This window comes from Carettochelys insculpta, chromosome 1, assembly GCF_033958435.1.
Source record: "Carettochelys insculpta isolate YL-2023 chromosome 1, ASM3395843v1, whole genome shotgun sequence".
Classification (NCBI taxonomy): domain Eukaryota; kingdom Metazoa; phylum Chordata; order Testudines; family Carettochelyidae; genus Carettochelys; species Carettochelys insculpta.
In genome coordinates, this window is record NC_134137.1 from 160,283,388 (window position 1) to 160,303,695 (window position 20,308).

At 41.1% G+C, this 20,308-nt stretch overlaps 1 protein-coding gene across 1 annotated transcript in view; it reads left to right on the plus strand.

Moving 5' to 3' along the window:
- Positions 1 to 20,308, plus strand: part of IL1RAPL1 (interleukin 1 receptor accessory protein like 1) — a 588,383-nt gene that overhangs the window by 91,759 nt on the left and 476,316 nt on the right. Inside the window, exon 3 of the mRNA XM_074988202.1 lies at positions 19,045 to 19,231. Coding sequence (XP_074844303.1) covers positions 19,045 to 19,231 — 187 coding nt within the window. The remainder of the gene's footprint in view (positions 1 to 19,044; positions 19,232 to 20,308) is intronic.

A 20,308-nucleotide genomic window follows, 5' to 3' on the forward strand; every position in this document is an offset into this window, starting at 1 on the left:
ATTTTCCTCCTATAGGAATAGATTGGATTGCATATCTCTGTGTGATTGGTGTCATGTTGAATCATTCTCAGGATAATAGTGTTCTGTATAAAATATCTCACATTAAATCAGAGGCTTCTTTTTACACATATCTGAAAATACTTTTGAGTTCTGTTCTTTATTCCTAAACCAGATTCAATTCTGTTTGCAACCCCTTTGTGGATGTGGGTCTCAGTTAAAAAGCCAGACAAAATATTTTATTTAGAAACAAGTTTGCATGCATGCCATGTATATGTGTACAAAGTGTATACATATGAAAAATAACATGTACTCAGCATTCCATATTTCTGTACTATTGTCTTCTATGTTTAAGCATATTTCCATAAAAATATGAACTTCTTTTAAGAATTCATCTGTTCTAAATGTTGTTTCATTATAATCAAAAGATATCACAACTGGGTTACTGTGGAAGATGGTGGAACCAGATGAGGACTGTAACTTTATGTGCTCTTAAAAGTGGGAGTAGATGGATTTTAAGAATCAAATGAATTTTTATGCATATGGTTTCAAAATAAAAAATGGGAGAATGACATCTTCACTTTTAATCATGCACATATGTATGATGAACCTGGCCCTACTGAAGTCAATGGAATTTTGCCTTTAAATGCAACTTGGCTAGGAGTTCTTTCATGAAGCCTTACCAGCAAAGAATTCTTATAATTCAGAAAGAGTGTTGCATACATTTCCCTCATAAAATTTGCAATATGACATCAACGAGTCTTTATCTAAATGCAAAATATCAAAGGCTCTCAGTATTTTATTGGTGTGCCACAGTCTGCATCATCAGCTAAGATCTTAGTGTCATTCAGTATTTGGAATGTGAAATATATATCATATCTGCAAATTTGTATCAATTTTGGCAAATTCCTTTGATGAAATTTCTAAGTGTTTTAATATTTCTCAAATTAAACAAGTAAACTTTCCTCTCATAATGATTTTGATTTGGAATGATTTTTATTTTTCTTATTTGTAAACATTTAGGCCATTTCTACACTTCCCCTCCCTTTTGGAAGGGGCAAGAAAATGCAGCCGATCAAAAATGCAAATGAGGTGCAGATTTAAATATTGTGTGCCTTATTTGCATACTCCCACAGGATCTTGCTTCTGAAAGGAGCTGTTTTTGAAATACAAACAGCCATGTAGATGGGGAGCCTTCAAAAGGAAACCCCATTTTTAAAAGCACCTTTTCCTGAAAATAATTGGGAAGAAGGGTGCCTTCAGAAGCAGGGTTTCCTTTTGAAGGAACCCCATATACGCAGCTGTTCATGTTTCAAAAGCATCCCCTTTTGGATGCAAGATCCCATGAGAGTATGCAAATGAGGTGTGAGATATTTAAATCCACACCATATTTGCATTTTTGATGGGCTGCATTTACATGCTCCTTCTGAAAGGGTGGGATAGAGTAGACATAGTCTTAATGGAAAACACTCCAAAAAATCTAAAGGAAAAGTTGAAAATATTTGATGTCAGATTCACCAAAAATGATTTAAAAAAAAAATCTTGGAACTAATAGGCTGGATCTACACTTGCCCCCAGCTTCGAAGGGGGCATATTAATCAGGGTGACAGGAGATTACTAATGATGTGCTGCATTCGTGTAGCCTCAGGCACTTCAAAATGCCCGTGCTACTTCAAAGTGACTTTACTCCCCAAAATTTTGAGGATTAAAAGCACTTCGAAGTAGTGCGGACACTTTGAAGTGCCTGCGGCTACATGCATGCTGGCACTTCTAAGTTTGACACTTAAAAGTCGCCGTGAGGGACAATTTGACGAATGAAGCGCTGCGTATTCACTGCAGCACATCATTAGTAATTTCTTGTCACCCTGCTTAATATGCCCCCTTCGAAGTTGGGGGCAACTGTAGACAAGCCCATAAGAAGGAGAATTATTTGCCCAGTTCCAGCTATTCCTTCTGTTATTCTAATAACGCTAACCCCATGGAAAAGTCCTGAAGGAGAGGGTTTGGGAGCCTATATTCTGCGATGTTTACAGACTGCATAGCCAAAAATAGGGTAAAAAAATCATCTGAAATGGCAGAAAGGACCCAGAGGTATTATCTCCTCTGCTGGTGTTCCTCTGTAATTTTTAATTGATCAAGACTGTGTTAGAAATGTCATTTTTTCAGCTACATAAATGTGACAAGAGGCGCAAAATCAGAAGTGGCCTATATTCTAAATTCTTGACATCCATACATTTAAACCAAATCTGAGGAGCATATGGTTATTAAAAAAATATCAAAATGTTTAATGAATATAAAACTTACAAGCTTTCACTATATTTTTACTCTGAGGTTTTGTAAAGGGATTTTTGATTGAAGTAAATTTGCTGAAGTAGTGAGGCTGGCAAGTAAGGGACAAACTAGATTAAACTTCCTACTCACTGTGATTTGAAGTGTTTCTTGGCACATTAGCTTCATTATTCACTTATTTTGATGATATAATCCTGTGACTAGGCTTTAAGCCACTGCTTAATAATCACTGTGCCTAGGAAATAACTACACGTGTTTTTCAGTACTTACCACCTGATGTATTTTAGAATGTCTCATGTCTGAGAAAAGGTAAGGGGCTGTAGAAGTCAGCATTTTCCCAGTTGAAGGATTTAGATCCCTTGTGATATAGAAACAGGGGGACAGGGAGGCAACATTAGGGACCCTAGAAGGTGAATAGGAGTGTCAACTTACATGCTACTCTGCCAGAGGACTTCGCATGAGTGAGTGGGTCAGACAGTTCTCCAAAATATCCAAACAGATATGGGAGAGAGCTAGCCACCTTTAACTATGTTTAGAAAATGATGTACTGGAAGGAGTTGGAAACCCCCATCCTACAGCCTAAATAAAGACTGTGAGCTAGGCCTGAAGGTAGAATAAACTCAGGTGAGTTTCAGCAATTTCTGTTAATCTTACGTAGACACATCTAGTTTACTTTAACACATTGTACAAAAACTAGAATGGACAAAGCTAATGCACTGTTACGTGTGTCATAGCTCAAGAAACAGCCATGTTTCATACAGCACCATTTAGGTAAAATCACTTGAACCTCTCCACTTAGGTATGTCATCTCCATTTTTCTTATTGCTATTCGGAATCTCCACGGATTTGAATTTTCATTTCCAGAAACACTGGATGAGTCATCCTTCCGACCATTAGTAACAGCAGTGAGGTGTTGATAACCTAACCATGCTATGAAATAAAAAAATGTCATCATGGTTTCTGGCACCCTTCTGCGCCTCACACTCATGCCGCTCTGTTCCTTGGGGCAGCTGAAGAGCCTACAGATTATTTAGTTTGCACCTCTGACTCACTTGCAGATGTAAAGACAAAGAGTGAGGCAGTTTCATATGTGTGTAGCTACAGACTATTTAGACTTCTCAAAAGTGTCATATTCTGATTGGGCCCTGCTACAAAAGACAGCTTTTGAGAGTAATAAAAGTGCATGGTTGTTTATATATTATGTGAGGGACATTATGAAACCCAGCATGAACATTTTTGAATGCTGCTGAGAAAAGGAGTCACTGCCTTTGATTCTTTTGTAAGTTCAGGGCCTTGGCTTTAATACAAACTGGGCTTAGGCTAAGACTTTAAGCAACATAGGAGAATGCCCAAAGGATCAGGAATTTGAGGTGATGCTATCCTGATTTAGTTGGAATTTCTTTGTCAGCAGTTCATTATTCCTAGCTCTGACACCAGCATATTTTAAAATTTATAAATTTGCCAAGTACAGCATCTTCAGCACATCTGTAATATTTTATTTAGAATGTTCATATAGGAAGAGTGACATCTTGGGTGAGATTTTGGGACATTCATTTAAGTTTGCTCTTCCCCAGTGAGCGAAATAGGTATAAAGTAACTTCTCAAAGAGAATGTAGTGAGGTTAAATCTATTAGCTGTTGAGAGGACATTTGAGATTCTTGAATGAAAAGCACATTCAAATTGTATCATCATTTATTATTTATTGTATCAAACATTATAATTCTTTGTATTTTACTTCTGCAAAATCTCTGTGAAGGACTATTAAGAACTTAAAGTTTTTCCATTATTATAAAAATTCAGAGTATAAACTTAATTTGATCAGAAGGATTTATTTATCTTTCTTCACCATCCACCCAGCAGAGGGATTTATTTACCTTTCTTCACCATCCACCTAAGTTGCCAGTTAGACAGAGACTACCACAGGAAACGTTTTTTCACCAGTCTCTGGTTTTTACACTTCCAGTTGTAGCTGTACAAAGAAAATGCAGAGCAGTTTTCAGTTTCGTTTGTAGAGTTTCATATCATCCTCTCTCCAGCCCTACTTTCAAAGGAACGTGATAATCTGCCTCTGAATTAACAAATGAGTCTAAGAACATGAGTGTCTAAAATTGTGTTGAGTGAATCAAATAATGGGTGGCCATAAGCAATGCTCCCTCTAATATCTTCCATCCATATGTGGATGTTTTCCATCCATGTGCAGAATATTGGTCATAAGCATCACTGAGGATAGGCTACATATTCGTTTTAAAGTGAGGGCTGTCACAGAGTCTGTAAGGGCAGCTGTGAACTTTCTGGGGTTTAGAGAGTTGACATCTTTATACTAGGTAGAAAATGAGGTGCGACAGTGGTCTGTTCAGAAAACCTTGATTTTTTTTTTATTTAAATGTTGTGAGGGGGCTAATATGCTCATTCTCTACCAATTATATGACCAGTTATGTTTCCGAAAGAGGTTTGGGATGAATTCCATAGGCATCTTCTTTATATTCGTATTTTGTCCCCAGAATAGGCAAAACACTTGGGCTACAGTTACACAAGCAAATTTTGCCAGCAAAACCCCAGTTTTGTCAACAAAACTCATGGAGCATGCAGACACAACATGGGATTTCCCAACAAGTTCTGTCATCAAAACAGCTGTGTAAACACCCCAAGGGGGTCTCTCTCCATAGGCAGGACATCCACAAAAATGGGCAGCCCTGTCTGCTGTGCTTCCCATTGCCTGTTTTGTCAAGAGAACAGTCGGGCAGTCCGGCTGCTCTGTCAACAGAGTGGAGTGATCTTCCAATTGGCTTTTCTGTGTGGCTGCACTCTGTCAATAGAAGTTTTGTTGGGAAATCTCTTCCAAAAGTGCCTTTTGTTGACAGAGTGCTGTAGTGTAACCATAGTCTTATGGTCTTCCATTGACAACTCTAAGGCTATGTCTACACTACCACCTTCCTTCGAAGGAGGGATGGTGGTTAGGGTGTTGGGAGTTTACTAATGAGTGCTGCCAGGCATAGAGCCGCGGCTAGATGCGTACCGGTACTTCAAAGTTTAAAACTTCGGAATTGCCGTGGGGGAAATTTGCTTAATGAAGTGCTGCCTATGCACTGAAGCACTTCATTAGTAAACTCCCAACACCCTAATTCCCATCCTTCCTTTGAAGGAAGGTGGTAGTGTAGACAAGCCCTAAGAGATATGGAACATGAAGGACAAAAAAGTATCATCTTGTGCAGAGAACAACAAATTGTCCGTACTCAGTATGAGCACTAGAAAAAAGAGATGGAGGCCACTCAGCAAAGTACTGTATTTCCAAAATGAGGGTTTTTGTTTTTTTTCATTTTAGCGGTATAGAAGTGGATTTAACCACTTTGTGGGATGTTCCAGTTGTACAGTTGTTCTAGTACCTCTGTATGTAACAAACTGGGAGATACATCTGGTACTCCTTAAGAAGAATCCATTTTTGCATGCACATTTTGGCTTGAACTACTTTAGCCAGGCAATAGAGGCCATTCGTTATGGGCATTTGGTTTCAGATAGCTCCTCTGCCCATTCATGTTTACTCTTCTGTTTCCCTTCTATTTAATCTATTAAAATAGTATTGCTCCTTTTTTCTCCCACCTGAAGCAAGGAGATACCAGCACCATCCACACAAAATGGGAAAGGGGAGGAGAAGTTATAAGCTTCCTGAAAATGGCAGTGATGTTTGAAACCTCAACACCTTATTTCAGCTTGTATGTAAAAATACGTGATGCTTTAAATTTGCAATCCTTCTGTTTCACTCACATGGATCCAAAAGGTATCTCCCAGAAGAAAGCTGGCATGGATCTTCTCCTTGTTCTTGAGGAGTTTGTCTTTAAAGGGGAGTTGTATCCTAAGGTATTACAATGGGTTAATGTTTCTATCTCTGTGAGCTGGATAGTAGGAAGATGGAGTGAACCAACTCCACAGCGTATATTCTGCCACTGCTTTCTCCTCTTCCTCTACCTGGGAAATCCATATGGAACTTCCTTAGGGAAGGGATTTATATTATTAGAATATCTTTCTGGTTTGACCCTTTTCTGACACCCTGAGCCTGCTTTTCTTCAGCGGTGATTTCTCTGTCATAGGGACCTTTGGTGAAATGTTCCTGTGACTGACATAAACATTTTCAAATTATTGAACTCTGTGTTATACACACTTCGGCATTATGAATATACTGAGTCAAATTCAGGCCAGTTACAAGTTGCTGTAATTCCATATAGACTGCAAATAGAGTCTTAGCTTCTTGACTGAAGCTGCAGTTAAATTAGCTGTGCTACTTTTGCAGATATCCCAGGTTTAAGTGTAATTCCCAAAAGCAGCTTTCTGTTATTTTTTTCCTTTTTTTTGTAAAATGGCAAACTGCTTCTAGAAATTGTACCAGGGGACAGAGGGCGATCAGAGGCAGCAGGGGGCACATTGGCGTTGGGGGGTCGGGGGCTAGCAGAGCCCTGGGAAACTGGGTCCTGGGCCACCCAGGCCTTGACCAGGTCCACAGCGTGGTCAACCCAGGTCAGCCACAGTTCCAAGGACTTCACCTGGGCCTGTAGCTGTTCCCATTCCACCTGCAGCTGCTCCCAGTCCACTTGCAGCTGATTGTGGGTAATGTCATTCTGCTCCCCGATGGCAGCTGCCAATGCCTGGTAGCCATTGTCTGCTGAGTGGTGGTGGACCCTTGGGCCATGGGTGCACCCTGGGAGCAGTGATGTGTCTTCCTTGGGTGACACTAATCCTGGTCCCACTGGCTCAGGCTCCTTACCGGGGCTGCCTGGCTGGGCTGCAGGGCTGGGCTGGCCCCCAGATGTGGCAGCTGTAGGGTGAGAAGCTGGGGGGAGAGCACTGGGGTCATACCACTGACAGCTCCTGTGCTACCCACAAGCAGCAGCCCCCCACCAGGCCATGGGATGGGTCCATCTAGGACATGCATGTGTGGGCACCCTGGATGATGGGCATGTTAGATGGGAACTATGTAGTGTCATGGGCACTGGCCTTACCACTGCCCGCTGTTGAGCCAGGCTCAGGGGCTGGTGCCCCAGAACTGGGGGGGTGGGGATGGCCATATAGTGGTCCTCGCCTGTGGGCAGCGGGTATGCTGGGTGCAGCCAGGCCCTCCCCATGGCCTTTCCCCACATGCTGTCCAGAGGGGTGGATGCAGCTGTCACCTGTGGCCATGCAAGATAGTGGGGAGCTGGACCCAGAGATGGGGTGTGCAGGATGGGCTCATTGCCCAGGTGGCTGGTGTGCTCCCAGGCATGGAATGGGAAGGTGGCTGCCTTCCCCCGAGTCCTGGGGGTGAGGTGGCTTGTTGTGGGGCTGTGGGCAGCCCAGCAATTGTGTCTGGGGGCCATCCACGGGGTCTGGGTAGGACAGCCTAGTATATGCATGATGCAGGTGCCAGGACCAGGATGTGCATGCCTGGCAGGGCCATCCTATTGAGGACTGTAGCTTGCCCTGGCTCCACCCCCAATGGGTGTATGCTTCCCAAGGGAGGCTCGCCTGACTGTGCCAGGAACACCTGTGCCAACACTGCAGCACTAGAGGGGCTGCAGGACAGGGCAATGGTCAAGGTGCCTGGGCTGGAGTTGGGGTCAGAGGTCAGGATATCCTATGGCTCGGGGGATGATCCCAGGTCTGAGGTGATGCCTTGCTGGTGGAGACCTCCTTGCTGGTGTCCACTGTCTCCCGTCCTGGAGCCTCATCATTACCCCTCAGCATGTGATGCAGGGTATCATAGCAGGGGCAGGAGACAACTCCTGCTCCTGAGTGGCACCGGGCATCCCTAGTCTGCAAGTAGCACTGGCGCAGCGTCTTGAATTTTGCACGCACCTGTTGGAGGGCATGTGCTGGATGCCTGCGCCGCAACAAGGCTCCAGCTATGTGGTCATAGCTGGTGGTGTTCCGATGCTTGGCACTGGGATCAGTATGAGCAGCTTGTCTGTCCAGGTGGCTAACAGGTCCCAACCTTGGCACTAGACCAGGATGGTGCCTGCCTGGGGGTCTCACTGGTGGGTTCCTGAGACAGCTTGAGGGGCTCCTGGAAGGATCTAGAGCAGTCCCAGGCAGCATGTGCCATGTTTGTCCTGGCTGGGAATTAGGTGTTGGGGCATAGGACTGGGCACTTACTGCCAGCATGCAGACATGCCCGCAGCTTTCTGCATGGGTCTTCTTGGAGCCCTGTTGCTTTAAGGGCAGGTGGAAGCAGTAACCATAGAGCACTGCTGGTTGTGGAGAGGGTCTCCCTGCTCTGGCTGCAAGCCTCCAGGGTGGACTCACTCTATCAACAAAATTGTCTACACATGTACTCTGTCAACAAAACACTGTTGGCAGATGCGTTACACCTGAATGGGGAGAGGTAAAATGCTGCTGACAGAAGAGCTGAGTTTTGTCAACAAGCTGTCGACAGAGTGCTTTAGCTGTGTAGATGTTCAGAGTGTTCTGTCAACAGAGGCTGCCCATGTAGATGCAACCTTTGTGTGTACATGCTCTGCAAGATTTGTTGAGAAAACCCCGGTTTTGTCTCCAAAAATCTCTAATGTAGACGTAGCCATGATGTTTAGTGTTTTCATAGACCGATATATTTTTTGAGGAATTGTAGTTTCATGAAAATATGGGAATGTATCAATTGGGCTTGAATCTAGTGTCTTCAAAAAGAATGAGCTTGACTCAGACTTTTAATGAGGCACAGTGTAGGAGAGAGCTGTGTAGTACTGAGGGGAAAAAATCTTACTGATTTACTCACAAGGGACATATTAATGATTAATTTTTGAGTACTATAAGGGAAAATGTTTGGTTCCTGAAGGCTAATTTTTGTATTAAATTATCAATACAAATTCCATTTCAAGAGTTCCTGTCAACACAACATCTTTCAGAGTTGAAGTTGGAACAGGGCACAGGTGATCTTTGTCTATCAGCAAATATTACAACCAGTGAGGGATTACATTGCATAAACCTGACATTCTCTTCAGAAGACACTGATTAGGACAAGGGGAGTTCAGGATTGCACTGTGTGTACTCATTTTGTTAGGAGAAGACAGAGCTTTGAAGATACCACTGCTGAGAAATTAAGAAGATAATAAAACAACTCAGAACTTCTGGTTTGATTAATATGAATCTGCTAATTAAAATAAATATCTCCTGGGACTTGTGTTCAAAGTTATGGAAATAGGGCAGAGCTGTGATGTGTTCAAAGAGGTTTATTTCAGGGCACTGTATGCAGTTTTTTTTCCACGGCCCTTAAATGGAAGAGACATTCCCTTGTGTATCTCAGCTGAGGCCAGCTTGGACTAGACTCTAAAATCTAGTTCATCAAAAACAAAATCCTTTCTGCCTGTAAAATGAATGTTTTTCTCCAGTTTTCAGGCATCAGAATTCTGTGGTGCTGAAGTAAACACAATGGGCTAAATTGAGCTTCTGCTTTTGCCTGTAACTCCAATTCATGATGCTTACAAAGGTATTCCTAAGAGCTGAATGGCACAGCCGCTCAGAGTAGTAGTCAGAGTTGGGTGTTGATGTAGAATACTCTGAAGAAATGAAAACCTGCTGACTCTGTTTTGAAATAGGTCTGAGTAGGAGGAGGATGGGTAGACTGTTCTTGCTTTTTCTTTTGGGTACTGAATACCTGGATGAGCAATGGCTTTCTTGATTCGCTAACACAGCTTAAAAATAGCAGGATAGATGTGACAGGGAGGGCTTCAACATGAGGTAGAAAGCCATATGTGTAGCAAGCATCTGAGGCAGGCTTGTACCTGTAACACCGTCTATGCTGCCTTTTTAGCCCAGCTAGTGAGAGTAAATCTAGCTTATGTATGTCCACTTATGTTTCCATCTCATCTCACACTGCAGTGCAGATATAGCCTTAAAAGAAAAAGACATGAAGAAATTAAAAGGCATGCACATGTATGGTAAAATGTAAGATTCACATTTTAATTAAACAAAACAAAACCCCCTTCCCTGACTGGCTGCATTCTGCAAATAAGAAGCTTGCACTGTCAGCCCTTAAATGTAAATGAGAAAATAGATTTTTATTCTAGGTCATCTACATCAGGAACAAGAAAGCCCTTATTTTACCATTAATGCATCCCACAAATCCCACCTTCTAGGACAAGATCCATCCCAATTGCTTGAGGTAAAATGAATTGCCCCTTCACAATCTGTAAGAGAATTATCACCATACAATAGATGAAATAGAATAAATTGAGTTTTCAAGCCATCATTGAACGACAACTAGAAATTTCTAACATACTATTAGTAGAACATATCCCACTTTCCACAGTGCTGTCATATAGAGTTATATTGTCCCTGTGCAGGTTTCTTCTGTGCTATGGATGAGAAACTCAAAACTCCCAGCTGATTGTTCACAGTGGGGAGTTTGAGAGTAGGAGGTGAGTAGATTATTGTTTCTCCTCTGCTCCACTCTCATAAAAACTGGAAAAGGTTCCATCCATGAAAACAAGAACATCTCTAAAACTGCCACTCCAGATTCTATGGTAGCATTTCTAGCAAAACGTACGACACCCTGGGTTGTTGTGATAGCTGTCACCCATCCCCACAGGGGTGCAAAAGTACCAGAGTGAGAAACTGGGTAAGGGAATAACTGAATCATAGTCTTCCGCTTACATTCAATATGAGGTTGAGTACGGATGACTGCATGTGGAATGTCCATCTCACAGCTTGTGCATCTTCCATGGAGAGGTCTCCCTGGGGTCAGAAAGTAGAAGACAAAAGTCATTTTTCCTTCAATCTTTCTGGCCTCCCTATTTCAGAGCCTTCCGGTCAAAGATTTCTGTGCTCTTCGAACAAGAGGAAGGCACCTGGGCCTAAAAAGACCATAACCTTATCTAGGAGATCCCTGCAAATCATAATCAGTAACTTCACACCATGCTCACACATACATACACACATGTTTCTCTTTCACATTCTTTTTTCATTCCCATGTACTTTCTCTGTATTTGTTTTTTTCCTCTCTTTTCTCCCTTCCTTCTCCTTAACTTATCTGTTTCGGCAGGGAACTTGTTCTCTTAAACGTTCTGTTGCCTGTTCTTTCTTAATACTGCATTTCAAATACTTTGAGTACTTGAATATTTATTTAATAAAAAGAACCACAGGCTGAAACTGAGGCACTGAAGTGGGATGGGGAACCTCCGGGATGGCAGCCGTATATGGGTTATCAGGGTTAGTCCTAGCAGACTGCCAGGAGCTTTGTTTACCTTTGTTTACCTTGGTTCAGCATTCCCAGCCAATGAGAGCTATGGGAAGTGATGCAGCCCGAGCCATCACATCCCACAGCTCCCATTGGCTGGAAACAGTGAACTGGGCGGCTAAGAGCTGTGAGGCTCCATGCTGCAGACACTCTGGTAAACAAATCATCTGGCAACCCACCAGTGGCTGACCATGATGAACCATGTGTAGCCTGAGGGCCAGTTTCCCAACCCCAGCTCTGGAACATAATTTAAGTAGATCCTCCATTTCTCTACACTAGACTCTGACTTAGGTTATGTTCAGAAGATGGGATGGGGAACAAATCTAATCAGCACACCCATTAAGTTCCATTATTATAGTAGGCGGACAAAGGAAGGAGAGAAAATCTGCAATGTCGTTATAAAATAATAATCAGTCGAGAGGCTTAGACTCTACGGATTACCACTGACATTTTTCCTAAGGAAGCCCCTTAAGTCTGAATTATGACTGCTTTGGTTGCTAACAAAGTAAGCTGTCTATAGTTTATGAAACATTTCTCTTTTCCAATAACATGATCCTTGATTTTCTGGATCTCCCTGCCCCTCAGGCTCCAGACTGCTACAGTATAAATCTCTAAATCAATAGATATTACATAGCTCCTGTCTTTTGTATTAAACTTAATAGCTGGTTTCATAAGGGTATTAGGTGCTGACAGTGTTAGCTCTTTATTTTAATTATTGATATGTGACAGTTAGTAGTTTTGTTTTGTTAATATCAACAACATTGTAGGTTTGAAATTAGTTGAGTTTAAATGAACGGTGTTCTTAATTCTTTAGATTTATTAGCCTTTTCCAACAGCTGATAAATAAAAGTAGTGATAAACGTTGGAACAAAACTTGGTATTCATATAGTATACGTAATTGATAATATTTTAGATGATTGTCTTATTTGTACATGCATCTGTAATAAAATAAGGTTAATTAATATTAATTGCTATTTCTTCTGTTCCAGCAAATTTCCTGGTTTGGCAGCCTCTGGCACCCTCAAGACCTGACTGGTTCCAAACCAGGGAATCTGCTGGAACAGGGGAGGTCAATATTGGCCCCTCTGCTGCTGCCAGTTGTGGGGCTCTGTGCTGGTGGCAGCAGAGGGGCTTGTACTGACAAGGGAGGTTTTGTGTGGCACTCAGGGGAAGAGACAGTGTGGCGGTGGAAGCCTGTGACAGGTGAACAAGACTGTAGTGTCATGGGAGAGTACTGGTCTCCAGAGCCAGAGGGCTGTGCTACTTCAAGGCCTCCTCAGCCACAATAGAGGAGTCAGTGGGGACTCAAGGGGCAGGTATTTGGGTGAAGAGGGAGGTTAGATGCGGAACCTCAGGCCTGCAACCCTGTGGAAGTGCATCAAGTACCATGGCAGCTGGGCTCTGCTCCCAGCCCCCGCCATGTGCTTCAAGGATGCGCTCCCCCCGCCTCTGGCCACAGGGCTCTGCAGCCACCATACCTCCTCACTGGAACATTTCCCATCTCCCTCTCTCCACTCTTCTTTTCCTCCATCTCTGAGCTTGCATGTTGCAGCTGAGCTGTCTGGGGCACACCACAAGCTCAGGGAAGGCAGGGGAAGAGTTGCTGAATGCAGGGGCCCAGCTTTTCCCAGTGAGTGCTAAGCTCTCACTAAGCTCTCTTATATATATATATATATATATATATATATATATATATATATATATATATATAAAAAAAAAAAATTTTTTTTCTTGAAATAGGTTAACCAGAACTACACACACTATTTAAGCTTACTATGGACGTATATAGGTCCTCATCTGGGAGAGAAAAGAGAGGGGGCTGTGTGGGCTCTCTCTTTTGAAAGAGCAGATTACTCTTTTGATCCTCCCCTCCCGCCCCTTTTTTTTAATGCTGACACACTCTTTGGAAAGGAGCTTTTTTGGAAGAGCTCTTCCAAAAGAGCTTCTTTCGAAAGATCTCTTAGTGTAGACATAGCCTCTGTAGATACAGCTAAATTAGAGAGTTTTGTTGACCAAACTGATGAAACATCCGCACATGAAATGTGTTTTGTTGACAGTATGTTGAAAAAAGTTTGCACGTCTGTTGACAACATTTTTTCTCTTCCAGATGAGGAACAACGCCTTCGTTGACAAATTCTGTTAACAAAAATATGAGTACATGCTCTGGGGGGCTTCTGTTGACAGACAGGGCTTCTGATTCACCAGGCAGCTCCATTTGCCGAACTTCTGGTTTGCCATTCTTTCAAGAGAAGGCTGGGGAGTCCAATCACACTCTGTTGACAGAGCAGATCACTCTTTCGATCCACATTCTGTTGACAGATGTTTTGTTGGAAAATCTCTTCCAACAGAAACAACTGTCAACACATGCTTCTAGTGTAACAATATCCTCTGTCTGTGTGTTTTGTGCTCTACATATAATTTACACTGAAAAATGTGTGTGCAGATTACAGTAAATCATATCTGTGATGTTTTGGAGTGCTATATTGCAAATGCCTGTTTTGAAAAATATATTCTGGCTGGAATACCTCAGATACTGTTTATTAAACTATTGGCAAAGTAGTTTAAATGTGGAGACCTAGCAGTCTTGTGGAGTTTTCATTTATTCTATCTATCTTATTACGATGTTCTGTGAAATTGAATATTGTGTAATTCTTGCAGTACTCACAATATTCCAAGCGCTTTCTACTAAAGCAAGGCACATCCTCTGCTCCAAATGAGCTTATCTGTGCCAAACTGCATGTGGGAAATTACATCAATAATACTGTTAGAAAACTTTAACCAAAGTGTCAAATGTACTACATTCCTGAATTCAATTGCCTAGATCAATGTCAGTCCCCAGGTTTTGTCCATGCTCCACTGGGCAATATGACAGGGGCTGTCCATTCAGTAACTGCACCTTTTATTTATTAATTTATTAATATATATTTTTGAAATGGGACAAGTTACTGAGGTATTGTGAGACAATGTTTGATCCCAACAAAACAATCACAATATACGACAACAACTTAGTCTGCTAAAACAGTTGTATGATATGCTCCCTACTTTCAAGTACAATAGTGGTGGCATGCTAGTGAAAGCTGAAATCTAAACCTGTATATCTGCTTCAGATGTAAGAGAAACATTGTGAACTGAAGAGCAATGTGCCCCACTCCACATTAGGTATCCAAACATTATGATATGAAATATGTCCTGTGGAGGTTCTGGATAAAAATGGGCAAATAGTAGAGAAAGTGATTCCGAAACATAGTGCAAATTATATTAAACGGTATTCATTATTTCATGTATTTGCTTTCTGTGAACATACACACCAGTAAAATTGATAGAAAGGTATTTATGCAAAGTAAAAATTGCAACTATATGTGTGGATTTGTATATATCTGAATAATCACACTAGGTATGAATGTACACTCATCAGGAATGCACCTCAAGAGATTGGGAGCTAGAAGAGAAGGAGAGAGATTTTAGAAGAGGAGCACAGGAACAAAAACCAAAATACCACCACACCAAAAATCCTAAGCAAAGCCGAAATGGCCAGGAGCTGGTGGTGGGTGCTATAACATTCTCAGGAGATGGAGAAATTTGGACGATGAAATTAGATACAAATAATTATTAAGCTGTGATTCATAGAAACACAGTTTCTCTCCACCCTGCTAGCTCCCATCTAGACACCACATAGGTTAAGCCATAGGTGTTCATGGTGCTCCCTTCTGCCTTCTGGTATCACATGTTCCCCCACCCACACACACACACATATACACTACCCTTCTTGCAGATACCAATCCAGAGCTCATATACAGCCTTCATGTCCTCTTCCCATTTTTTTCCATCACCACATCTCTCTTTCCTTCCCAACCACTGAGTTCTGGGTTAAAATGTAGAGGTAATGTAGAGCATGCCATGAGCTGTAGCTATTCCAAGCCAAGAAACATTTAGATAAATCTGGTAGCAATTCATGGTCAAGATGTTACAGACTCTAAATGATAGAGACTTAGGCCATGGTTACACTGACCTGAACCACCGGCAGCAGTATGAAAATGGGTCGTCTTGAAAATGCAAATGGTAATTCATTTGCATATTTGCTCAGCAGCAGATGATGCCGCCAGCACAAAACAAGCTGGGTAAACATGGTTCTGCCAGCAAAACCCCTCCTTTGCTGGTAGCTTCTTGTGCCTGATTTTTTCCAGATTTTTTGCAACTGGGACCAAACATTGTCATTCTAGTGATTAGTTCTAGTAATTAGTTATAGATGGTAGAAAATGGAGCATGGGAAAATGAATCAATAAACCTGGTAGACATTATTCTTTAATATTTCTTTAACAGTAGCACTGAGATGTCCTGATCAGCATATGGAGCCTGCTGGGCTATGATCTGTACAAACTCAGGGCAAGACAGTTTCTGCCCCAAAGAGGCTTTATAAAATATAGCTATATACAGAATATGACAGTTAACCCTGTTCCCTAAGTCCCTTCCCAGAGACTTGTCATGGAGATAAATGTGAAAGATAAAGATATGTAGCTTTTGCAAATAGGGCTATGCAGCTCTATGCGTATTCCACTAAAGCACAGTATGAGTTTTCCTCCCTGTTTAGTGGCTGGGCCACAAATTTGGTGTGTCAGTCCATGATAGGTTTGCACTACGGACTTTAGTGCTGTCACTAAAACAGTACAAACTCATTCTTTTAGGGCGGAGGGTCCAAGGTTCAAATTGTGACATTAGCTCAAGCAAATAAAAAGGCTGAGCAAAATGCAATTCATAATGAATTAAAAATGGGAGCAAATATAATTGAATGTTCATCTTTTCCTGGCTCTCAGAGTTCAGTAAGCTAGTTTCCATTGACTCACATAATGATTTTGTTCAGTTTTCTCCATAGTTGGCTCCAGTTAGTTGAACTGGACATTTTCTGGATGTAACCAGGGCTCGTGGGAGAGAGTGCCTCATGAACACAGTGGCAGTGCCTTTACTGTTCAGGTTTACAGTGGAAAAAGACTATAGGGAAACATCGTGTGAAGACAGCTAAACCTTTACATTCCTTTTGTGCTCCTTTGAGCTCCCTGAGGAAAATACTTTTGAGGGACTCTATATTATAGATTGCAGTTGTTTAAATACCCCAGCCTAGGCATGCTGGTGACTTGTACTCTGTGCTTGCCACTTCATAGTCTTACATTGTAACCCTCTCTGCCCTCTGGGCAGATGGACTCAATTTAATTTGAAGTGATTTTGCACTAAACTTTGTATTGATAAGGTGCCATGTCTCTCCTCATACATAAATATACGTAGAGTAGAATACATCCTAAATGGGATAATAAAATGCAGAGGTCTCCATAGCACTTTCTGCCCAGAATATCATGAGTTTCAATGTCCATACTTTAGCTAACATAAGAATTTTGTCAGTGTTTTCTTCTGGGAGCCTAGGAAATGACAAGCTGAGGGGATGGAATGTCAAGCCTGCCTCGAAAGGAACCTTAGGGAAGAAATGACAAAGAAAATAAAGGAAATTTGATCTGTAACAAGTCATTCTACTGTGAGCAGAGACCAGAAAGAATATTCAAGTTCTAACTGGCACCATTACCATTGCTGACCAGATTCAGGAGGGAATCAGATAGATTTTTATGGTGCCCCGAGGTACCTGATGTTGGCATATGCTCAGCAGGACAGGGCTCTGAATCAAGCCTTTCTTGGAAATAATAAAAATAAAAAAATAACCCTTAGATAGTGAACTCTTCTGAATAATGAGTTCCGTAGAGATGCAAACCAAGAATGAGATTCCTGCCTGACTGGTATGTTTAGAGAAGCAGAATTACAGTGATGTGGTTCTCCCTTCTGTCACTGTTAGGAAGGAATTTTGAACTCGCAGGATGATGTGTGCAACATAACGCATTGTTGTGTAGACATGGGGAAAGAAAAAAATGTTTAATGTTCTAATTAAATTCACTATACCTGCCTATTTCTTTCTATCTGTCTCCTAGTAGCATGCTCCCACCCTGACAGTGAGAAAATCTGCCCTCTGTGAATTGCTTTGGCTGTTTTCTTCTGACAAAGGTTAGGTGAGCCACTCATAGAAAAGGGAAAAAGATATCAATATGGGCAGACAGAGGTCACAACTTAGGACAATTTGTGACTTAGGAATGATTTATACTCAATGAATAAATTGTTTACTATGGATGCAGTGGTATTATCAGCTCTAGTCACAACTGTACACAGAAAACATCACATAGCTCCAAGGACAGGAGTACATGATGACTTCTCTCTAGGAAAGATGTTTTATCTGCCATGAAAAAAAAAAAAAAACCTTCATGATTTAAATACATTGACAGAATTACTGCACTATGAGCTGTGGTGTTCTTTGTGTGCTGTTTTGCTTACTTGTAGACTTTTAATTGCCTCCTGATAAACCAAGACACTAAACAGGTATGAGGAAATATAAAGGAAAATTCAGTTATTTTGGAGTGCCTGCAATGCTACATATTCACTAGTCTCTTGTAAATCAGCAGTCATCTCACAGAGTTTGAGAGTGAAAATAAGTAAAGGAGAAATGTCTTAGTGCTCTCTGCAGGAGCCACTTTCAGCGGATTAGAGGTCAAATGCATTTACAGAACAGTAGGGGAAGATGTTTGCACTGTCACAGTGAACGCCTAGAGAGTTCTCAACCTTAGGTATTCTCATCCTGCTCATCTGGAAACCCACAATGAAAAAAATAAATCCTTCAAGTCATTTTGTCTTTGAGACTAATTGAAGTACATAGTGAAATGAGGAAAGCGAAACAGCATTCCCCAGTCTCTGCCTGTCTGGCATATCAACATATGGCCAGTAAAAGGAAAGCAATAAGTTGCAGGAAAGAACCCAAGCTAATGAAAGCTGAGGATTTTGCGGAGTAATATTTAGGTCTGAGAATGTGGAGATGAGACACTAAGGTAAACAAGCTGGTAGGTGTCTAGATTAAAATACACTTTAAACTGCTTTCTATGGAGTGAAAGAAAGCACAACTCTGATTTTCGATCAAACGTTGTTTAAAACTATAGTTTAGATTATTGCTTCCCTTGAAAACCAAATTAAATTTGAATATAGGGTGTGGGGAACTAACACTCCCTTTCATGATGTTATGCCAAACTTTCCAGTGTGATACTAGGCTGCTGTGAGGGAATTGACTTGTTTCCCCAGAGAACTGTTGTAATAATGTTTGTCAGAAGGCTGATTATGGTTCTTTGCTGGTTAGTGCATGGAGCTTTACTTGGCCTTTTCTTACTAGGAAATTGCCTGCCAATAAACAGTTCAGAGTGTTATGGCAGATGGAAGGAAATTCAGAGGAAAAGAAAGGGTTATATCATGGATTCAGGCCAGTTATCGTTATTACATTAAAATCTAGTGGCTGAAGTGAGGATTGTAAAGAGAAGAATCTGACCCTGAATATCTAAGGATATCACACAACATGCATACAGCCAGAATAGTTTTATTTTTCTCCCTCTCCCCTGCCTAGAATGAATATAACTGCATCCAAACAATTATGTGACTGGAATTTATTTTTCACACTGGAGCCATTATTTTTTATTTGTGTTATGTTACAGAAACTCTACTTACTGTATGAAAGTATCCATTTCGCTGACAGTGGGGGAAAATGACACTGGAGTCTGCTACAATTCAAAGATGAAGTACTTTGAAAAAGCTGAACTTAGCAAAAGCAAGGAAATCTCATGCCCTGACATAGAGGATTTTTTAATTCCATATAGAGAGCCTGAAATCCTGTGGTATAAGGTAAGGAATACAGAAAACTTCTGTTGCCTTCAACAAAAGATTAAGTCAAGTTCTGCTGCATTTTATTTGGCTGTGATATACAGTTTGACTGGATTTAAGGAATATGAATACCAAGGCAAACAATGATAGTATAATAAAAGGACTAATGGCAAAGTGTTTAAAGTAATAGCTTTTTATCTTCCTATTCTTATCTAACTGTATTGCAAAACAACCAAATAAATTGTCATCCTCTTTCAATTGGAATGTCTGGTTGAAAAAGGAAAAAAATGTTCTGAGGATGGTCTGGTATGAGATATATTGGTAAGGCTGGCAGGAGAAGAAGACACAGCAATTGTCCTATGCTAGATTCAAGACTGTGCTGTTAGAATTCTCAGTTTCCAAATGTGAAATTTACTCAGAAAGATATGAAGAGAAAACATTGTTTGATAAAGAAACTGGACATTTTACCTCACTGTACAATTTAAATTATACCTCATACAATTAAACAATAATCCCATGTTTTCAATAGCATTAAAATGTCATCTATAACCAAGAATAAAAATTCATGTTTAAGGGTCATGATCTGCCCATTTTTCACACAATTTAGGAAAGAAAAGGGGAAAAAAAACAATGTCCCAGACAGAAAATTAGCTTTCACTTAAAAATATCTGTATTTCTCTATGATTGACTGATAACTTTATTTTAACATTGTGCACTAATTTGCTTTTCTGGAGAGTTATTTAGGTCCTGGTTCCATGACATACTTGTTAAATGAAGCTTCCAGTGACTGCAGTTGGAATTGAGGGGGCGCTGTACTTTTCAGGAGCACTTTGCACCTTGTAGGATATATTTCTTAACGTGCCTTACAAGCAGTCCTGTAGCACCTTAAATATGATCAAGTTTATTATGCCATGATCTTTTGTGCATAAGACTGAGCAGGCCTTATCCATGAAAGCTCATGAACTAAAATTTTTTTTGTCTCTAAGGCGCTACAGGACTGCTTGTTATTTCTAAAGCTACAGACTAACAGGGCTACCCCCTTTGACACCATTTAATATGCCCTGGGTACTGGATAAACTATAATAATATTGAACACTT